This window comes from Solanum pennellii, chromosome 2 (genome assembly GCF_001406875.1).
Source record: "Solanum pennellii chromosome 2, SPENNV200".
NCBI classification, from domain to species: Eukaryota; Viridiplantae; Streptophyta; class Magnoliopsida; order Solanales; family Solanaceae; genus Solanum; species Solanum pennellii.
In genome coordinates this window covers 53228200-53250329 of record NC_028638.1, presented here as the reverse complement: position 1 = coordinate 53250329, position 22130 = coordinate 53228200, and the positions used below count along the sequence as shown (strand labels likewise).

Genomic DNA, 22130 nt, shown 5'->3' with positions numbered 1-22130 from the left:
GAAAAAAATTGCAATCACGAGAGAGAGAAAAAATTGCAGTCGCGAGAGAGAAGAAAAAATTGCAGTCGCGAGAGAGAAAAAAAATTGCAATTGCGGGCGTGGGAAAATTTTGAGGCGAGAGAAAAAATATGAAGTTGAATATTCAATTAAATTGACATTTATGGTTAAAAAAATAATACTGACAAATATGGTAATTATTTTTTAAAAAGTAGACACACAAGTTATTTTCCCTTTTTTTTATTTTAATATTTCTTTTTATTTATAAAAATCTTTAAAATCTCTTATTTTTTCTATGTATGTAATTTATAAAATTTTTTTTTTTTAAAAACTCTTCTTATTACTAAAAACAATACATAAAAATAGATATAGAATATATATATTTTTTAAAATAGTATATGTATCATCCAGTTTCTTTTTTGCGCGTTATTTATTTTTTGGTTTTCATTCCCGACGTGTATTAATTAATTAACCAGTGGAAAAACTATAAGTAACACCCACATACCACCTGCTCACTTTAGACCTCACCACATGCGCATAGTAGATCTCACCACCGCCATATACACCGAGCGCCTGTATTCTTCCATTCATTCAGAAAAAAAGAAAGAAGGAAAATACAAGTAATCGATATCGGAAGATGTCCGATTAAAACCCTAAACCCTAAATCAATTTTCTGGGTTTTGTACTTCTCTTCCCATTATCTTCCATCCATTAAAAAGAAGAAGGAAAATTGAACAAGTTGAATTCTTGCATGTTGGAATTCAAGAACTCGATAAGTTGAATTTGCATGCTGGAATTTAAGAACTCGATAATGCATGTTGAATTTAAAGAAAATTTCAAGAATTAGTTGGATTTTTGAAGTAGCATTGGTATTCTTAAATGCATAGTTAAGAAATCGTAATTTTAAGAATTTATTTTTGAGTAGCATATCAAGCAAATTCAATTCAAGAAATCTTTTCAAAAAAAGTAAGTTTATGCTGTCATCCTCGCAGTGTATGTTAAAGGATATTCAAGAATTCGTTTCCCCTGCTTAACTGAAAAACAGGAATTTGTTTTCCCATGCGATTTACTTACTTACTCACAGGACTGTTCTTTTTATGTTTGTTATTCTTTTTGTGTTCATCAGTAACAGATGTTCTTTTATGTATTATTTTGTGGTTTTACTTGTAATATGGAAAACTTGTATGGCTGCAACACAAAATAAAGATGTTCATGTATATTTCTTTCTGGTGCTTCATTTGCAATAAAATACTTTCTTTACTTGTACCGCCTCCTCCAAACACAAAAAAAGGAGAGATGAAATATATTTTGTGTTGATCGCTACTGTATGTATGTTTTGATTATTTATTCTAGCTGAGGTTGAGTTGGAACATACATATTGGTGCTTAGGTACTTATTGCCCAGATTATGGAAACAACATCTTCTGTTATTATTCCTTTTCGCCTGGTCATTTTATCTATGGTTTTGTATGCTGACTCTACACTAACTACATCAAAATACTGACATTCAGATGATATGCATGCTTTCCCTAGTAAGCTTTGACCTTAAAGGAGAGGCTCTGAGCTCTATTTCTGACTTTTGACGTTTCTTTGTTGGCAATTGTTACTAAAACTCATGGGAGGCCAAATGGATGTCATAAGGTTTTGAAGGTAAAGTTCTTTTGAGTTTTAGTTGGTCAACTCCATTAGGATAGGCATGAAACTACCTATCACCCTTTTTTTTGTTGCAAAGTTCTATTTTGTCACTAAATCACCCTTTTGGTGAAACTACACAACCTTCTACTTTTCTTCTTGTTCTTATTACTCTCTGCGATTTAACTCAAAAAAGCAATTTAACATGTCCTCTCTTGAGCTGAAAAACTGTTGCTTGACACAACACCTTAGGTGGGTCTATGAGATTTTAGAATTAAATTTCCATTCATGGTGTTTTTTCTGACTTTGCTCTATTTCCTTGTTATCTGCTATATTTTCTTCGCGGTCTCTCCTCCTTTCTACTTGGATTTGCTGAACTTATTAATGCATAGTTCATCGTCTAGTGAAAACACAATATCGCCTTTTGAAGTAGTTGTTAATTTGAGGAAGTTATATAATGTCTATGGATTAGTTTTTGACAGTGACAGAGCTGACTTGGAAAGTTTCTTGCTAGGGGAAACTACTTGGAAAGTTGTCTTGCTTGGATAACCCATTCCAAGTCTTCCTTCTCAATGTTAACAGTGGGTCATGTAAAATAAATATAGATATGCTTTTGATGGGGACATACTGATACTACAATAAGGGTCCTTAGTATGTGGTGGAACTGGTTGATGTTATTGAGTTGTCGCTGAGAAGTTGCTAGTATGTATCCAATAATTATGGAACTCCTAATACAATAAGATCACACATTCTGAACAAACTTTTCTACTTCATTAAAAACTAGAGTAGCTGAAAAGCTTTTCACTTTGTTTTTCTTGAGTACTTACAACTTTGTATAATGTGAATTCTTGATCTTTTTTCTCCGCCTTACTTTGGTGATGATGGCTTGGTCTGAGAGGACTTACCAGTGATGGCTTTCTTCACCTTTGCAATTGAGTGCTTGACTTTTGATCCAACTCCTGACAATATGTTCTGATGTTTTTTGGGAGGAACTTTGATATCAGCATCTCTGGAGATTTCTACGATCACTGGATCTTCAGAACTTGACTCATCTCTTATTTTTTGAATTTCCTCCTCTTCTCTGTCATTGCCTTCTCTTTCTTCAGCAAAGTCTTCCTCAATTTTTGATGCCTCTTTTGTTGATACATGCACAAGATCAGATAGTGTGGCCTTAGCTTGTGTCTCTCTCGATATGGATTCCTCTGGTACTTCTTTTGAATCACATTCAACTTCTTTCTTGTTTTCATAATTTTCCTGATGTTGTTCTGTTTCAGAACTTTTGCATTTTTCCTGCATGTACTGGATATTTTTGGCCTCTGCACCCAGTTCCACATGTGGGGTAATGCTGTCTTTCGGAGTACCGTTGGCATCAGTGCTGCTTGTTGGAATAGTTTCCTCCCTCTCCAATGTAAGTAGAGGATATGCTGCTTGCTCTTGTATCTGCTTAGTTGTATTGCTCTCATTGCTCACCATGTTATCCATCTCCTTTTCCGAAACCGTAACAGATTTCAATGATGTGAAATGTTCGGTTACCTTTGTCTCATTGCATGTTATCATCTCTCCGAAACCTGCTGCTGTTTTTCGTTCTGATCCAAAAGGTTCCAAACTTTTCCTTTCGGGTTCACTCATTGTTGTTTCCTCCTCTTTTCGCACCTGTGTTGTGTTGTTTGAGGAATCTTCACCGGTGGTCTGTCTTAAATCTTCTTCTTGTTCCTCCTATGAGTTCATATTTCGCCGTCAGATGCGTGAGTAAACAGGGGAGGCAGGGGGAGTAAGAAAAGATTGGAATAATGTTTTTTGCTCTTATCTTTTTAACTTTGTTTTTTCCATCTTTGACACCTACGAACATTGGTAGTCTCCAGTAGACTTTTCCTTAGCCAGCTGTGGCTGAGGGGATTTAATTTTAGTGATATTTTCTAGAGTAGTTTTATTAACTGTCATATAATGTCAGTTTATATCAAGGTGGTGTGTATCCTGCAAACAATTTACTAATATAATTCAAGTTTGTAATCTACATCAATACTTTGTTTCCTCTCTTTAAATCATTTTCAGCTGGCCCTGTATGTCATTAACCTATGTGCTAAATATTTCATGCAGTTTGAATTCAATCATTTTCTATCAGCAACCTCCTTCCTAGACATGAGGGAGTAAAACGGATCAAATCATGCTGATAAAATATTAAGATGAGATATAAGTGCGCAATTTAATCAGACCTCTTTGATTGGAGTCTTAATTTCCATCGCAACACGTTCACTCTTTGATTCTGTGGCCTCTTCTGAGAGGTTTGTCTCAGTACTTTGATGATTAATATTGTTATTGTCATCAATATCAACTTTCTCCAGTCCTTCTAGCTTTTTGGATGTTTGTTCTCCAGCAGGTGAATCTTCATTCTGCTCTTCTGTATCCATGACTGCACATGTGTTGTGTTTTATATGCTGCTTGTGATCATCCTTTTCAACTCCTTTCAATATCTACAGAAAGAACAATTTTCTGAATAGGCAACTTTTACACTTTCTTAAGTAATTGTATGATAACTGCATTCCAGTTTCTAACCATTATGCTTTGGAATTCATCTCCCCTGTCAAAATTTTCATCTGTCTTCACTTCTGAATTTTCTCCCTCTTTTAACTTCTCTTGGTTGGTTCTGAGGCTATTTTCTTCTTCAAGGCAATCCGCACTGGAAATATCCTCTGTTTCTGATTTGTCAATGATCTGGAATTTGATCAGTCAATGTTAGCATTCTTATAAGAAATACAGGAGAAAAAGGAAAAATATACATTTAATCAAATGATGCATGGTGCAAAATCTTAATTACAATTTTTACCTCCTGAACAGGTGCAATGTAAGGCTTCTCAGTATTGGTGTCTGCTATTCCTCCTGCCTGTTTCTCTTCGCCTAGCTCAGCTAACTGATGCTTCAGTTGTTCCTGTGGGCCTGCACAGCTTTGTAACATATTGGTGCCTGTAACTACTGCTGCTTTGTTTTCTTCAGAAATCTCAGATGTCTGATGGATAAGTTCTTCTGTGGATTCAGATATCTTTTCACTGTTTCTTCCATTTGTTTCTTTTTCAATTGGAGTATTGAGAATATAGCTAATATCTATTTCTCTGTTATGTAGCTCAAGCGTATCTGCATCTGTGTACTTATTATGATTTTGGAGCCCGAAATCAGAGCTTTCAACCTGTTGAATGAGCCATTCATGATTTGGTTGGTGTCCAGAAATAACTGAAAGGGTGAGGAAATAAGAGAAATTGCTGGAGGCTGCTAGCATGATGTAATAAAACGCTATTGCAGTGGATATGCGGCTTCTAGCTGTGATTAGTCTTGAGATAATCTGTAAGTTTTATTCATGTTTCTGCAATGGTTGTCACGGTAAAGGGGGGAACTTCAAGTTCTGTTTTGCTAGCTTTTCTTTAACTTCTTTCCTGTACTGTTATAATTTAGTCACAATTTTATAATCAGAAATGTGATTTCTTGTAGCAGATTGCCGATCGGCATTTATGTTATACTCTGCCTCCTTATATGAAATGTTTCATGTAGTTGTCCATACATAATGTTCTCACAACAACATCTTCTTAATCCTCTCTTTGAAGAAGGGAATGGAGACTGAAATTAATTATATTCCTCCAGAGATTTGTGACCTTAACTAATTGGAGTTGTGGCTTAGTTGTTCTGAAAATATCGTTCACAGGAGAATTAAATTTCTTGTCTCATTAGCATGCAATAAACTCGTAGATTCTTAGTAGATGCTAGTCAGCAAATTCATTTTAAGTTCTTGTTCATTTACCTTTTTAGTACAGTCCTCCACCCTCATTTCTTCTGAAGAAAGTTTAGTTACGTTCTCTGCTCCACGGGCGTCATTAGCCTCTTCTGTGGTTAGATTGGCTTGCTGAACATTCTGCAGAAAAAAAGAGAGCAATCCAGTCATGAAGAAAGAGAGAAAGCAGCATTTCTATTTTACCTTGGGCTAAGGTATATGAATTGTAAACAGGCTTGTGAGGTCACTTAACCTCTTGATTGGGGATTTCTGAAACCACTTTGCCTTCTTCATAGTTATTTGCTGCCATCTCTTGTTTGACGGATGTTGGAAGTTCATCAAGAGTCATTTCTTCTTTTTGTAGGGCATTATTGTTTGACTCATCACCAGCATTGATATCTTTAAGTTCTTTTATCTGTTTGTAGAGATAGTTTTTTTTGGGTCAAATGAAAGATTATAGTGACAGGTTTTATTATGATTTATGACTAGTTTAGGCACATGAAAAAATATCATACTATTAAATAGAAGGCAGACATTTAATACCTCAGTTTCAACTTCTTTGCAAGGTTGTGCTGTTTCTTTGACAAACCGTTCTGCCTGTTTTCCAATCAAACCTTCTTCTTTCTCTATTATATGTGTTTGAGATTCATCAATTCTTTCAGGGGCAGCTTGTGTCTCTTCCTTGTTTTGTTTTTTGGGTTCTTCATCAATTGGTGGTTCTTTAGATTTCTCTTCAATTATTGGTTCTTCAAGTTTCTCTTTAACTGCTAGTTCTTCAGGTATCTCTTTAACTGCTGGATCCTCTGGTTCTTCAGGTTTTTCTTTAATTGTTGGTTCTTCAAATTTCTCAACTGCTGATTCCTCAGGTTTCTCCTCAACTGATGGTTCTTCATGTTTTTCATCAACTGCTGGTTCTTGAACTGTAGCTTCTTCAGGTTTCGCCTCAACTGTTGGTTCCTCGAGTTTTTGGTCAACTACTTGTTCTTCAGTTGCTAGTTCTTCAGGTTTCTTTTCAACTGCTAGCTCTTCATGTGTCTCTTTAACCACTGGTTCTTCAGGTGTTTCTTTCACCTCGTGGTCTTGAGATTGCTCCTCAATCACTGATTCTTGGGGTTTCTCTTCAATTTTTGGTTTGGCTGTTACTTCAACAGCTGGTTCTTCAAATTTTCCTTCAACTGCTAGTTCTTCAGGGTTTTCTCCAATTGCTGCTGGTTCCTCAAGTTTTTCATCAACTGCTGGTTCTTTAGATTTTTCTTTAACTGCTGGTTCTTCAGGTTTCTCCTCAACTGTTGGTTCCTCAAGTTTTTCATCAATTGCTGGTTCTTCAAGTTTCCCTTGAGCTGTTGGTTCTTTTGGTTTCTCTTGAACTTCTGGTTCTTGAGGTGTCTGTTCAATCATTGGTTGTTCAGGTGTTTCTTTCGCCACTGGTTCTTCAAGTGTCCCTTCAATCACTGGTTCGTCAGATTTCTCCTCAACGGCTGGTTCTTTGGGTTTCTCCTCAAGTTTTGATTCTTCAAGTTTCTCCCCAACAACTGGTTCTTCTGGTTTCTGTTCAACTGTCGGTTCCACTGGTTTCTCTTCAACTGCTGAATCTTCAGGCGTTTCCTCAACTTCATTGGTGTTGCTTGAAATTTCTTGAGGTTTCTCGTCAACTAGTTGTTCAGGTGTCCCTTCAACTGCTGGTTTGTCAGGTTTCTCCGGTTCTTCGAGTTTCTCCTCGATGGCAAGTTCTTCCGGTTTCTCTTCAACTGTCGACTCCTTGAGTTTCTCTTCAACTGCTGAATCTTCGGTTTCATCCTCAATTTCAGCAATATCATTGTTCGTATTGCATAAAATTTCATTGCCAGTCTTATCGTTTGAGTCCACAGCATGCTTATTCTGCTAGAAGAAAGTTTCACTTATGTTTCAATAGATAAGCAGATGTGAATTCATTGCACAATGCACATACATAAGTATTAGGATGGATAACTTTGTGACAGTGTTTGATCCTCACCTTTTCGAGGGACGTTACCTTTTCAGCTGCTGCTTTCTCTAGTTTCTCTTCAACAGCTACTTCTTCATGTTTCTCTTCAGCTACTTGTTTGTCAGGTGTTTCCTCCGGTGCTGGTTTATCAACTGTTTCTTCCCCTGCAGCTGGTTCGTCAAGCTTCTCTTCAACTACTAATTTTTCAGGTGTCTCCTCAACCATTAGTTCTTGGAGTTTCTCCGATACAACTGGTTCTTTAGGTTTGTCTTTCGGTGCTAGATCCTCATATTTTTTCCCTATTACTATTTCTTCATGTTTTTCCTCAACAGCTGGATAGTCAGAAACATCACTGTTGTCGTTGCAGAGAATTTCACCATTGATCTTGTCTGTTGAGCGACTTGAGTCCATATCTGGCATATTCTACAAGTAGAATTTAAAAATTCACTAAGGCTTTTAATAGATAAGTAGATGCAAATTCCTTGCATGTATAGAGCTAATAGGATGGGTTAACTCTGCGACAGTGCTCGATTACCTTTTCCAAGAGAGTCACCGTTTCAACTACTTGTTTTTCAGATTTCTGTTCAATAGTTAGTTCTTCCGGTGTCTCTTCAACTGCTGGTTTGTTGGGTTTCTCCTCAACTGTTAGGTCTTCAGGTGTTTCCGCTCTTGCTTGCTCTTCAAGTGTTTCTGCAATTGCCAATTTTTGAAGTTTCTCATTTGTTACTGGTTCTTCAGCTTTATCCTCAACAATCGGTTCCTCATGTTTTTCCTCAACCATTGGTTCTTCAGTTTTTTCCTCAACTGCTGGATAGTCAGCAACATCAATGTTGTTATCACATGCAGTTTCAGTGTCAGTCTTCCCGTTTGAATCTATAGCTGACATATTCTGCAAGAAAAATTTAAAGTTTTACTTAGTCTTCCAATAGATAAACATATGTGAATCGTTGCACATACATAGCTAATAGTACAGTTAAAGCTTGTGATTGTACTTGATCCTTACCTCTTCCAACAAAGTTACCTTTTCAGGTTTCTCTTCGATTACTAGTTTCTCAAGGTTCTTTTCAACTGCTAGATCTTCAGGTGTTTCTTCAGCTACAGGTTCCTCAGATTTCTCAACTGTTGGTTCTTCAAGTTTCTCCTCGAGGACTTGTTCTTCAGTTTCTTTTTCCACAGCCGGTGGTTCTTCAGGTTTCTCTGTCACTGCTGGTTCATCAGTTTTTTCATCAACCGCTGGTTCTTCACATTTCTCTTCAATCACTTGTTTTTCATGTTTTTCTTTGACTACCTGTACTTCAGCTTTATCTTCAACTGTTGGATAGTAAGCAACATCGTTGTTTGAATTGCCTAGAATTTCACTGTCATTCTTGTCCTTTGAGTCTATAATTGGCATATTCTGCAAGAGAAGTTCAAATTTGATTTAATCTTCTAATAGATTGGCATATGTGAGTTCGTTGCAATGTAAAAGCTATTAGAATGGATAAACTTTGTGACACTGTTTTATCCTCACCTTCTCTAGGAAAGTTCCCATTTCTGGTTTCTCCTCTTCAATTGCTGGTTTGTCATGTTTCTCTTCAACAGCTATCTCTTCAGAGGTCTCTCCAACTATTGGTTCTTCAGGTTTCTGTTTAAGTGGTAGTTCTTCAGGTGCTTCCTCCCCTGCTAGCTCTTCATGTGTTTCTTTAGTTGTTGGTTCTTCAAGTTTCTCTTCAACAGTTGGTTCTTTAGGTTTCTCCTCAACTGGTTCTTCAGATTTCTCCTCAATTGTTGGTTCTTCAGGTTTCTCCATAATTGCTGGTATATCAAGTTTCTCTTCAATAACCAGTTTTTCCACGGCGGCTGTTTTTTCAGGGTTTTTATCATCTTCTAAAATCTGAGCAGCATCGTTGCTAGAATTGCAGGGAATTTTACTGTCAGTTTTTTCCTTCGAGTCTGCAACTAGCAAATTCTGTAAGAAGAATTGAAAGTTTCACTTAGTCTTTTATAGATGAGCAGATGTAAATTGTTGTACATACACAACTAATAGGACAGATGAACTTTATGACAGTGCTTGATCCTTGCCTTATCCAAAAGAGTTACCTTTTCAGGTTTCTCTTCTTCACCTGTTGGTTCTTCAGGTTTCACCTCTTCAACTGCTGGTTCTTCAGGTTTTTCTTCACATGCTAGTTCATTAGGTGTTTCTTCCTGTGCTGATTCTTTGGGTGTCTCTTCAGTTATTGTCTTTTCAGGTTTCACTTCAACCTTTGGTTCTTGTAGTTTCTCCTCAGCCGATGGTTCTTCAAATTTCACCTCCACAGTTGGTTTTTCATGTTCTTCTTCAACTGCCAGTTCTTCAAGGTTTTTCGCAACCGCTGGATCTTCAGGCTTCTCCATGACAGCCAATACTTCAGATTCTTCTTCAATCATTGTTTCATCATGTTCTTTTTCAACTACTAGTTCTTGAGGTTTTTCCTCGACTGATTTATAGTCAGCAATATCATTGTTGGTATTGCAAGGAATTGCATCATCTATCTTGTCCTTTGGATCTTCCATTGGCAAATTCTGCAAGAAATTTAGAGTCCTACTTAGTATTTAAATAGATAAACATATGTAAATTCGTTGCACATATACAGCTAATTTGATTAATAGACTTTGTGACAATGCTTAATCCTGACCTTCTCTAGAAGAGCTTCTGTTTCAGGTTTCTCCTCGTCAACAATTAGTTCTTTAGGTGTATTTTCAACCGTTGGTTCTTCAGTTTTCTCTTCAAGTGCTAATTCTTCAGGTATTTCCTCCCCTTCTAGCTCTTCAGGTGCTTCTTTAGCCGCTGGTTCTTGAGGTTCCTCCTCAACCACTGGTTTTTCAGGTTTCTCCTTAACCGCTGGTACATCAAGTTTCTCTTCAATAGCTGGTTCTTCAGTTCTTTCTTCAACTACTGAGTCTTCAGTATTTTCCTCAACTTGTGGAGGGTGAGCAACATCATTATTGGCATTGCATGGAGTTCCATTGCCAGTTTTGTCGTTCGAGTCTACAACTAACATATTCTACAAAAGAATTTAATGTTTCACTTAGTCTATCAATGAAGAAGTAGATGTGCATCATTGCACATACATAACTAATAAGATGTATAAACTTTGTGACAGTGCTTGACCCTCACCTTTTCCAAAAGAGCTACCTTTTTGGATGTCTCCTCTTCAAGTGCTGGTCTCTCTTCAAATAATAGATTGTCAGGTGTTTCTTCCCATTTTGGTTCTTCAGTTATTGGTTTTGCAGGTTTCTCCTCAATCTCCTCAACCAATGGTTCTTTAAGCTTCTTTTCCGCTGTTGTTTCTTTAGGTTTCTCTTCAATTGCCGGCGGTTCAGGTTTTTTCTCATTCACTGGTTCTTCTGGCTTCTCTGGAATTGCTGTTTCTTCTGATTTCTCTTCAATTGCTTGTTCTTCATGTTTATTTTCAACTACTGGCTCTTCAGTTTTTTCCTCAACTGATGCATAGTCAGCAATGTCGTTGTTGGTATTGCATGGAATTGCATCGTCTGTCTTGTCCTTTGAGTTTACAATTGACAAATTATGCAAGAAAAATTTAAGTTTTATTTAGTCTTTCAACAGTTAAACTTACGTAAATTCGTTGCACATATAAAGTTAATATGATGGATAATTTTTGTGACAGTGTTTAATTGTCACCTTCTCCTGAAGAGCTTCCGTTTCAGGTTCTTCCTCTTCAATTGCTGGTTTTTCATCTTTCTTTTCAACAACTAGTTCTTCAGATGTGTCTTCAACTGTTGGTTCTTCAGGTTTCTCTTCAATGTCTAGTTCTTCAGGTGTTTCCTGCCATGCAAGCTCTTCAGGTGTTACTATAGCCACCGGTTCTTCAGGTTTCTCTGTCATCTCTAGTTCTTCAGGTTTCTCCTCAACTGGTACTTCAGATTTCTCCTCAAATGTTAGTTCTTCGGGATTCTCCTTAATAGCTGGTACATCAGGTTTCTCTTCAATGAGTGGTTCTTCAGTTTTTTCTTCAACTGCCGATTTTTCAGGATTTTCCTCACTGTCTGGAGAGTGTGCAACATCATTATTGGTATTGCATGGGATTTCACTGCCAGTTTTTTCAGTTGAGTCTACAATTAGCATATTCTGCAAAAAGAATTTATTGTTTCACTTAGCCTTACAATAAAGACGCAGATGTGAGTCATAGTACATAATAACTAACAAAATGGATTAACTTTGTGATAGTGCTTGACCCTTACCTTTTCCGAAAGAGTTACCTTTTCAGGTTTCTCCTCTTCCATGGCTGTTTCTTCATGTATCTCTTCAAATGCTAGTTCCTTAGTTGTTTCTTCAATTACTTGTTTTTCAGGTTTCTCCTTGATTTTTGGTTCTTCGATTGTCTCCTCAACTGATGGTAATTCAAACTTTTCTCCCACGGTTGGTTTTTCAGGTTTCTTTTCAACTGTCGGTTGTTCAGGTATTTTCTCAACCGCTGTTTCTTCTGGTTTCCCCGGAACCCTTGATTCTTCAGATTTTTCTTCAATTGCCGATTCTTCAGATATCTCTTCAACTATTGGTTCTTCAGTTTTTTCCTCAACTGATGCGAAGTCAGCAATGTCATTGTTGGTATTGCATGGAATTGCATTGTCTATTGTGTTCTTTGAGTTTACAATTGGAAAATTCTGCAAGAAAATTTGAAGTTTCATTTAGTCTTTCAATAGATAAACATATGTAAATTTGTGCGCATATAAAGCTAGTATGCTGAATAAACTTTGTGAGTGTTAATTCCCACCTTCTCCTTAAGAGCTTCCATTTCAGGTTCCTCCTCTTCAATTGCTGGCTTTTTATCTTTCTCTTCAACAACTAGCTCTTCAGATGTATCTTCAACCGTTGGTTCTTCAGGTTTCTCTTCAAGTGCTAGTTCAGGTGTTTCTATAGCTGCCGGTTCCTGAGGTTTTTCTTCAGTCGCTGGTTCTTGAGGTTTCTCCTCAGCTGGTACTTCAGATTTCTCCTCAAATGTTGGTTCTTGAGGTTTCTCCTCAACTGCTGGTACATCAGGTTTCTCTTCAATGACTAGTTCTTCATTTTTTATTTCAACTGCCGATTCTTCAGGATTTTCCTCAATGACTGGGGAGTGAGCAACATCATTATTGGTATTGCATGGAATTTCACTGCCAGTTTTGGTGTTTGAGTCTACAATTAGCATATTCTGCAAAAAGAATTTATTGTTTCACTTAGCCTTTCAAAAGAAGAGCATGTGAATCACTATACATGCATAACTAACAAAATGGATTCACTTTGTGATAGTACTTGACCCTTACCTTTTCCAAAAGAGTTACCTTTTCAGGTTTCTCCTCTTTCATTGCTGGTTCTTTATGTATCTCTTCTAACGCTAGTTCCTTGGGTGTTTCTTCAGTTACTTGTTTTTCAGGTTTCTCCTCAATTTTTGGTTCTTTGATCGTCTCCTCAACTGATGGTTCTTCAAGCTTTTCTCCCACGGTTGGTGTTTCAGGTTTCTCTTCGATTGTCGGTTGTTCAGGTATTTTCTCAACCGATGGTTCTTCTGGTTTCTCTAAAACCCTTGATTCTTCAGATTTCTCTTCAACTGCTGATTCTTCAGATATCTCTTCAACTTCTGCTTCTTCAGTTTTTTCCTCAACTGATGCATAGTCAGCAATGTCATTGTTGGTATTGTATGGATATGCATTCTCTGTTGTGTTCTTTGAGTTTACAATTGGCAAATTCTGCAAGAAAATTTAAGTTCCATTTAGTCTTTTAATAGATAAAACATATGTATATTCGTTGCACTTGTAAAGTTAATATGCTGAATAAACTGTGTGACAGTGTTAATTGTCACCTTCTCCTGAAGAGCTTCCATTTCAGGTTCCTCCTCTTCAATCGCTGTATTTTCATCTTTCTCTTCAACAACTAGCTCTTCAGATGTACCTTCAACCGTTAGTACTTTAGGTTTCCCTTCAAGTGCTAGTTCTTCAGCTGTTTCTATAGCTGCCGGTTTTTCAGGTTTCTCTTCAGTTGCCGGTTCTTGAGGTTTCTCCTCAGCTGGTACTTCAGATTTCTCCTCAAATTTTGGTTCTTCAGGTTTCTCCTCAACTGCTGGTACATCAGGTTTCTCTTCAATGACTGGTTCTTCATTTTTTATTTCAACTGCCGATTCTTCAGGATTTTCCTCGATGTCTGGAGAGTGAACAACATCATTATTGGCATTGCATGGAATTTCACTTCCTGTTTTGGCGTTCGAGTCTACAATTAGCATTTCCTGCAAAAAGAACTTAATGTTTCACCCAGCCTTTCAAAAACCATGTGAATCAAAGTACATGCATAACTAACAAAATGGGTAAACTTTGTTATTATACTTGACCCGTACCTTTTCCAAAAGAGTTACCTTTTCAGGTTTCTGCTCTTCAACGGTTGGTTCGTCATGTTTCTCTTCAAATGATAGTTCCTTCGGTGTTCCTTCAGTTACTGTATTTTCAGGTTTCTCCTCAATTGTTGGTTCTTTGGTTGTCTCTCCAACCAATGGTTCTTCAAGCTTTTCTCCTCCTACTGTTGGGTTTTCAGGTTTCTCTTCAATTGTCGGCTGTTCAGGTGTTTTCTCAACCACTGGTTCTTCTAGTTTCTCCAAAACCCTTGATTCTTCAGATTTCTCTTTAATAGCTGATTCTTCAGATATCTCTTCAACTTCTGGTTCTTCAGTTCTTTCCTCAACTAATGCATAGTCAGCAATGTCATTGTTGGTATTGCATGGAATTGCATTGTCTGTTGTGTTCTTTGAGTTTACAATTGGCAAATTCTGCCAGAAAAATTGAAGTTCCATTTAGTCTTTCAATAAATAAAACATATGTAAGTTTATTGCGCTTATAATGTTAATATGCTGAATAAACTTTGTGACAGTGTTAATTGTCACCTTCTCCTGAAGAGCTTCCGTTTCAGGTTCCTCCTCTTTAATTGCTGGTTTTTCATCTTTCTCTTCGACAAGTAGCTCTTCAGATGTATCTTCAACTGTTAGTTCTTCAGGTTTCCCTTCAAGTGCTAGTTCTTCAGCTGTTCCTATAGCTACTGTTTTTTCAGGTTTCTCTTCAGCCGCCGGTTCTTGAGGTTTCTCCTCAGCTGGTACTTCAGATTTCTCCTCAAATTTTGATTCTTCAGATTTCTCCTTAACTGCTGGTACATCAGGTTTCTCTTCAATGACTGGTTCTTCATTTTTTATTTCAACTGCCAATTCTTCAGGGTTTTCCTCGATGTCTGGAGAGTGAGCAACATCATTATTGGTGTTGGATGGAATTTCACTGCAAGTTTTGGTCTTCGAGTCTACAATTAGCATATCCTGCAAATAGTATTTAATGTTTCACTTAGCCTTTCAAAAAAAGAGCATGTGAATCACAGTACATGCATCACTAACAAAATGTATTAACTTTGTTATTGTACTTGACCCCTTACCTTTTCCAAAAGAGTTACCTTTTCAGGTTTCTCCTCTTCAACGGTTGGTTCGTCATGTTTCTCTTCAAATGATGGTTCCTTAGGTGTTTCTTCAGTTACTGTTTTTTCAGGTTTCTCCTCAATTGTCGGTTCTTCGGTCGTCTCTCCAACCAATGGTTCTTCAAGCTTTTCTCCTCCAACTGTTGGGCTTTCAGGTTTCTCTTCAATTGTCGGCTGTTCAGGAATTTTCTCAACCGCAGGTTCTTCTGATTTCTCCAAAATCCTTGATTCTTCAGATTTCTCTTCAATAGCTGATTCTTCAGATTTCTCTTCAATCGCTGATTCTTCAGTTTTTTCCTCAACTAATGCATAGTCAGCAATGTCATTGTTGGTATTGCATGGAATTGCATTGTCTATATTATCCTCTGCGTTTACAATCGACAATTTCTGCAAGAAAATTTAAAGTTCCATTTTGTCTTTAAATAGATAAACATATATTAATTTGTTGCACGTATAAAGCTTATATGGTGGATTAACTTTGTGACAGTATTCAATCCTCACCTTCTCCTGAAGAGCTTTCCTAACAAGTTCCTTCTCTTTAATAGCTGTTTTTTCATCTTTCTCTTCCTGAACTAGTTCTTCAGGTGTCTCTTCAACTGTTGATTCTTCAGGTTTCTCTTCAAGTGCTAGTTCTTCAGGTGCTTCCTCCTTTGCTAGCTCTTCAGCTGTTTCTTTAGCTGCCGCTTCTTCAGGTCTCTCTTTAGACGCCGGTTCTTGAGGTTTCTCCTCAACTAGTACTTCAGTTTTCTCCTCAAATGTTGGTTCTTCAGGTTTCTCCTTAACTGCTGGTACATCAGGTTGCTGTTCAATGACTGATTCTTCAGTTTTTTCTTGAAATGCCGATTCTTCAGGATTTTCCTCAGTGTCTGGAAAGTGTGCAACATCATTACCGGCATTGCATGGAATTTCACTACCAGTTTTGTCGTTCAAGTCTACAATTAGCATATTCTGCAAAATGAATTTAATGTTTTACTTTGCCTTCCAATATAGAAGCAGATGTGAATCACAGTACATACATAACTAACAAAATGGATAAACTTTGTGATAGTGCTTGACCCATACTTTTTCAGGTTTCTCCTCTTCAACGGCTGGTTCTTCATGTTTCTCCCCAACTGCTGGTTTTTGAGGTTTCTCTTCAACTGTTGGTTGTTCAGTTTTTTTCTCAACCATTAGTTCTTCAAGCTTCTCCGAAACAACTGATTCTTCAGATTTATCTTCAATTGCTAATTCTTCATGTGTTTTTCCAATTACTGGTTCGTCAGGTTTTTCCTCAACTGATGCATAGTTAGCAATATCATTGTTGGTGGTATTGCATGGATTTGCATCGTCTATCTTGTCCTTTGAGTCTACAATTGTCAAATTCTGCAAAAAAAATGAAGTTTCACTTGGTCTTTTGACAGATGAACAGATGTAAATTTATTGCAGATATAAAGCTAATATGATGGATAGACTTTGTGGTAGTGTTTAATCTTCACCTTCTCCAGAAGCCCTTCTGTTAAAGGTTTCTCCTCCTCCATTACTGCTGGTTTTTCAGGTATGTCTTCAACAGTTGTTTCTTCATGTTTTTCTTCAAATGCTAGTTCTTCATGTGTTTCCTCCCCTGCTAGCTCTTTAGGTGTTTCTTTCGCTGTCGGTTCCTTAGGTTTCTCTTCAGCCGTTGGTTCAGGTTTCTCCTCAACCGTTGGTTCTTCAGGTTTCTCTTTAGTCTCTGATACATCACGTTTCTCTTCAAAAACTGGGGTTTCAGGTTTTTCTTCAACTGCTGGTTCGCCGGTTTTTTCCGCAGATTCTGGATAGTAAGCAGCATCGTTGTTGGTATTGCATGGAATATCACTATCAGTGTTGTCCTTAGAGTCTACAACTAGCATTTTCTGCAAGAAGAATTTGAAGTTTCTCTTAGTCTTTCAAGAGATAACCAGACATGAATTGTTGGACATACATAACTAATAGGATGGATAATTTTCTTGATAATACTTGACCCTCACCTTCTCCAAAAGAGATACTTTTTTGGGTTTCTCATCTTCAACTGCTGGTTTCTCCTCAAATGATAGGTCCTTTTGTGATTCTTCCTGTGTTGGTTCTTCAGGTGCTTCTTCAGTTACTGGGTTTTCAGGTTTCTCTTCAAATGCTTGTTCATTTGGTTTTTCTTCCTGTGTTGGTTCTTCAGGTGCTTCTTCAGTTACTGGTTTTTCAGGTTTATCTTCAACTGCTGGTTCTTCTAGTGTCTCCTCAATCGGTGGTTCTTCAAGTTCCTCTCCTGCTACTGGTTTTTCAGATTTCTCTTCAACTACCAGTTGTTCAGGTTTTTTCATAACCACTGACTCTTCAGATTTCTCTTCAATTGTTGGTTCTTCATGTTTATTTTCAACTACTGTTTCTTCAGTTTTTTCCTCAACTGATTCATGATCGGCAATAGCATTGTCAGTATTGCATTGAATTGCATTGTCTGTCTTGTTCTTTGACTGTTCAATTGGTGAATTCTGCAAAAAAAATAATTGAAGTTTCATTTAGTCTTTCAACGGATAAAACAGATGTAAATTTGTTACGCATATAAAGCTAATATGATGGATAAATTTTGTGAAAGTGTTTAATCCTCACATTCTCCTGAAGAGCTTCCGTTTCAGGTTTCTCCTCTTCAATTGCTTTTTTTTCAGATCTCTCTTCAACATCTAGTACTTCAAGTGTCTCTTCAACTTTTGGTTCTCTAGGTTTCTCTTCAAGGGCTAGCTCTTCAGGCATTTCCTCCTCTGCTAGATATTCAGGTATTTCTTTAGCTGTTGGTTCTTCAGGTTTCTCTCCAGCCTCTGGATTTTGAGTTTTCTCCTCAAATGATTCTTCAGATTTTTCCTCAACCATTGGTTCTTCATATTTCTCCCTAACCATGGGTAAATCAGGTTTCTGTACTTCTTCAGGTTTTTCTTCAACTGCTGGTTCCTCAAATTCTGCAAAGTTAGCAGCATCATTGTTGGTATTGCATGGAAGTTCATTCTCACTTTTGTCGTTCAAGTCTACAACTTGGATTTTCTGCAAGAAAAAAATTTGAATTTTCAGTTAGTCTTTCAGTAGATAAGCAAATATGAACTGTTACACATACATAACTAATACAATTGATAAACTTTGTGCCAGTGCTTGGTCCTTCACCTTTTCCAAGAAAGTTACCTTCTCAGTTTTTTCTTCAAACTCTAGCTCCTTGGATGTTTTTTCCCTTGTTGGTTTTTTTGGTGTTTCTTCAACCTTTAGTTCTTCGGGCTTCTCTTCAACCACTGTTCTTTCAAATTTCTCCTGAACCTCTGTTTCTTCAGGTTTCTCTTGCACAACTGGTTCTTCAGTTTTTACTTTAACTGCTGGTTCTTCAGTTTTTTCTTCAACCGCTGATCCTGCATGTTTCTCCGTAACTATTGGTTCTTTAGTTTTCTCTTCAATAATTGGTTTTTCATGTTTTTCTTCAATTTCTAGTTCTTCAGTTTTTTGCTCTACTGCTGGATGGTCAGCAACATCTTGGTTTCCCTTCTCGATTGAGTTGTCCCCATGTTTCCCACTCGTATCTGATTCAGCATAATCTGACCTGGTTTCTTCTGCAACATCAATAAATGAGTTAAAAAGCACATTTCTAGCACCCTCTCCATCTCCTGTCTCTTTTTTCTCGTCCTCTCCTCTTTGGCACTCTGAATTGGGGGATAAGAAAATTTTTCTATCGCCATTGTAGTCATTCTCATCTTTGACTGCTTTCTCATCGTTAGCGTCACCAGGTGATTTGATTGCTTCAGCGTCTGCCTCCTCCGTTTTATATTTTTCAGAGCTAACATCTCCTCGGACGGTCAAGGGGATAGATGTGTTCTCAACATTGTTCATTTCACAAGATGTTTCATCTGATTTGTTTGGTGTATCGACTGATACAGGGGCTTCCACTGATCTACCATTTTCTTCAATAGCCTTGGAAACTAAGCGTGATGCATAAAAATTTTCACCCTCAGTGGTTCCATAACTACCTTTAATAAGATCCTTAACATTTTCAACCTCTGAAGTTCCTTCAAACTCAGATAGTGATCGGTCCCTTTTGTCTTTTTCCATGTTCAGTTTGTCTGATATTGTGTACACTTCCCCTAGCAAATTCTCTTCCTTTATCTGCATAAAGAATGATATTTGCTATGATGTTTTGAGTTATCCAACATTGACAGAGCAGCACTGAAGTTACAATATGAAATTTGTCAGACTAATCCTGCCCTATTGGAACTGTATAACATAAGCAAGATTCCTGTTTTATCATTGAAATGGAGTTACTAACCCTAGCTTAGTGGTCAAAGCCTTAAAGGTCCCATCTCCCTACATACAGGACCTTCTCAGGACCTATTTACTCTTCGTATTATCTATCAGTTATTTTTCATTGGCAAAAGAGACTGCAGTACGAAACAATAGAAAAGAATGCAGGAGGACTTCTACCTACAATATTTGAAATTGTCATAAACCTACTAAGTTTATGAAAAGCTGGTGAGATGCTGTTTGTTGCATGTACAAGTGATTCGTTAGTGGCTTCTAAAGAAAGATAAATTTGGAGTTTCAGTTGGGTAAATACAGATTAGTCCGTCAGCTGGGGGCTTAATTCTTTTAACTTCTGAGAATATACACATTAATTACCAGTAGCGTGTTTCTTGGTTAGCTTGATTTGACAAAGAAGTCGAACAGAGAATTTTTAGTGTTGGTGTCAAACAGTCATGATAAACTAATTACCTCCAACATTTTTCTCAAGTGTTTCTAAAACACGAGGGGATTGATTTGAAATTTATATCCATAACTTCTCCATATAAGTACCTGAGTGGAACAGTTTGCCTTCCAAGGCTAACTACAAGTTTGTCTCACAATTAAAATGAGGACCAAAGAGTTCTAAAAATTGGATTTTATTGATTTTTTTCTGTACTAATTGAAAGAGGTATTCTTTTTATCAATAACTAGTCTTTTGGAGAGAGTCAAGTTTTCAGTACTACATTATTTCAGATGAGCAGTTGAGGATTATTAAGTGTGCTGATTTATTTCTGTGCTTTTTCTTTTAGGTCATATTGCCTACAACACATATATAAAGTTTAAGTTGTTATTACCTAAGAAGAAGATCAACTATTATATGAACATTCAGCCATGGTAGTCAGGATGCCCTTCAATTAGCCAATTCAAGAAGGATCGAGTTTATTGTAAAATAAACAATTTGATCCAGTTGAATATCTACTAATTCGTAGAAATAACATACAAGTTCCTGAAACAGGAAACCTCTAGAAGTGATGAGCAAAACCAAAACAAATTTTCTTTTGTCATCAAAGATTGCATGAAATAATCTTTACATGAAGATGGTAACCTTGATTCGATTCTTAAGTGACAACCTTTGCGTTTTGAAGAAAATTGGCAGTGATCTGGTGAAGTTATTTTGTTAACGCATACTTCATACAAAATCTGTAGATCAGGGGCGTACTAATACTAAATCTAATATGTAACATGTATTTGTACTTCTTAGGGACACTGTGTTCCTGACCGATCTTTATGGAATAAATGATAACATCTCCTTTTCACAGAGTTGTTTCAGGTATGATCTCTGATCAAGCCGTTGCTTCTTTTGAAGTTTTTTCACATACATGAAAGAAAGCTTGACTACTATAATAAGCTATGGAAATAACTGCTGCAGCTAATGAAATGATGAATCGCACAAAATGAAGTATCATGCTCACATAAAGTAAAAATAAGTGAGTAAACGTACGCTTTTGTTCTCTGGTATTTCAGCGTCATATTCCATCTCATAAGCTGATTGCAGAACTGCTGCTGTTACGTTTTCTTTTCCACTCCCTAAAGACTATCAGAGTGTGTGTTGTACAATTGAACTCGACTGACATAACTTTAAGTAGAGATCCTTTATATATGTCAATGCAGGATTACAATAGTTATATAATAATTAATTGATGACCATGTTGTTAAGTAGACAGAAAATGACAAATCCCACTTGTTAATTCTACTAATATTGTGAGTTGGCCATAGATGCCTGGTCCTTTTGAATGATGAGTAGTCACATGCCCCTCTAGTATAGCTTTAGTCATTAAACAGTCAGGTTATTGTTTCTTATGACTGTAGGGATTGTGCTGCTGACAAGGAGAAATTGCCAGAAGAATATACTTTTTACTTGATATACCAGGGTTGTTATAAACTAAGTTGCGCAGACTCTTCATTTACTATGTTGCACCCATGTTTGATTCTCCAAAAATACACTACTTTTGGAGATCCGACACACATTCGTTGACATCTAGGTTAAGAATTTATTTTTGGTCCTAATATTTTATTTAAAGCCTTCCTAACATTCCTTAGATAGGTGTTGGGTTATCAGATTGTTACATTTCATAGTGGCTTGAATTTCCCCTACAAAGTGGTTTAATTGATCTTGGAGAACTTTCGCTTGAATTTTAATGCATTTTACTAGTGATCCTATAATATGTTTGACCATTATTTTAGTGAGATAATTTTGGGCGCTCAAATGGAGCAAGGTAAACGATGGGGATTTATATAGCCGGTCTCAACTTGATTGAGACTGAGATGTAGTTGTATTTGAGCCTATAAGTATCAAGTGAGTCTGTTGATCTCAATCACCCAATATAAATATAAATGATACAGGTAATGGAGAGTAAAAGGGCATGATAATCATTTCTAAAGGTAAAAAGATGTTTAAGTTAAAAAGGCCAATTATATTTTCCTCCTGGTCTTGAGGTAAATTAAAGGGAACCTGTGTCATGTGATAAAAATAGTCATAAAGGGAAAGGATAAAGGATTTTAGATCAACAGTAAAGTGTGATTGATAGTAAACAGTTCAAGTCAACAATAATTTACTGGTGACTGGGTAAACAATAATCAATTGCAAGGAGAAAATTACACAGTATATATCTGTATATAGGTTTAAATTCTTTTTTTTTTTTACTTTCAAAGTGTTGAATCTTCTTAACTTGATACTTTGAATTGATTTTTTTCGTGAAAATCTCGACTCTACCACTTTCAGAAGAATGCGATGAGATGTAGGAAGAGGAAAGTCCCATGTTCCATGTCACTAATTGACGTGGAAAAGAGATAAAACTATAAAATAATTGATAATAAAGTTAAAAAATATGACTAGGATGAATGAATTGGAAGGGATACATCATGCATGTGTAGAGCTGATAATTTGGTGTTAAAACAAAGAGTTGTCCCAATCAATCCAAGATAGATCATTTGTCTTTTTTTGCCGCCCTTTACGTTTTAGCAAATATTTATTCTATTTTCTTCCTGCAATAATGTATTACAAGGACCCAAAAACAAAACAAG

General features: G+C 36.8%; 1 protein-coding gene and 1 long non-coding RNA gene across 14 annotated transcripts; one reads left to right on the top strand and one right to left on the bottom strand.

Annotated features, from left to right (window-relative positions):
• Positions 1-2282: 2282 nt before the first annotated feature.
• On the bottom strand, positions 2283-20739 carry LOC107010290 (titin). 13 transcript variants are annotated; one of them, XM_015209546.2, is made up of 29 exons: positions 20548-20739; positions 17949-18932; positions 17406-17831; positions 16793-17287; positions 16283-16678; positions 15870-16169; positions 15309-15755; positions 14769-15194; positions 14236-14655; positions 13696-14121; positions 13168-13587; positions 12632-13054; positions 12103-12519; positions 11570-11992; positions 11010-11456; positions 10485-10871; positions 10003-10371; positions 9410-9889; positions 8859-9296; positions 8370-8744; positions 7884-8237; positions 7379-7771; positions 5929-7266; positions 5639-5800; positions 5416-5526; positions 4453-4809; positions 4182-4340; positions 3842-4099; positions 2283-3344 (listed from the first exon to the last, which is right to left on the bottom strand). In XM_015209546.2, exons 1-29 carry the CDS (start codon positions 20581-20583, stop codon positions 2496-2498), a joined length of 12516 nt encoding a protein of 4171 aa, XP_015065032.1. In that variant the 5' UTR covers positions 20584-20739; the 3' UTR covers positions 2283-2495. The 13 variants fall into 13 exon arrangements, with proteins under 13 accessions (XP_015065032.1, XP_015065030.1, XP_015065026.1 ...); XM_015209544.2 differs by having other exon boundaries at positions 8352-8744; positions 13714-14121; XM_015209540.2 differs by having other exon boundaries at positions 8352-8744; positions 20548-20738.
• On the top strand, positions 18941-21147 carry LOC107010299. Its single transcript, XR_001455676.2, has 2 exons — positions 18941-20533; positions 20916-21147. It is a non-coding gene; the product is annotated as an uncharacterized LOC107010299 (long non-coding RNA).
• Positions 21148-22130: the final 983 nt, after the last annotated feature.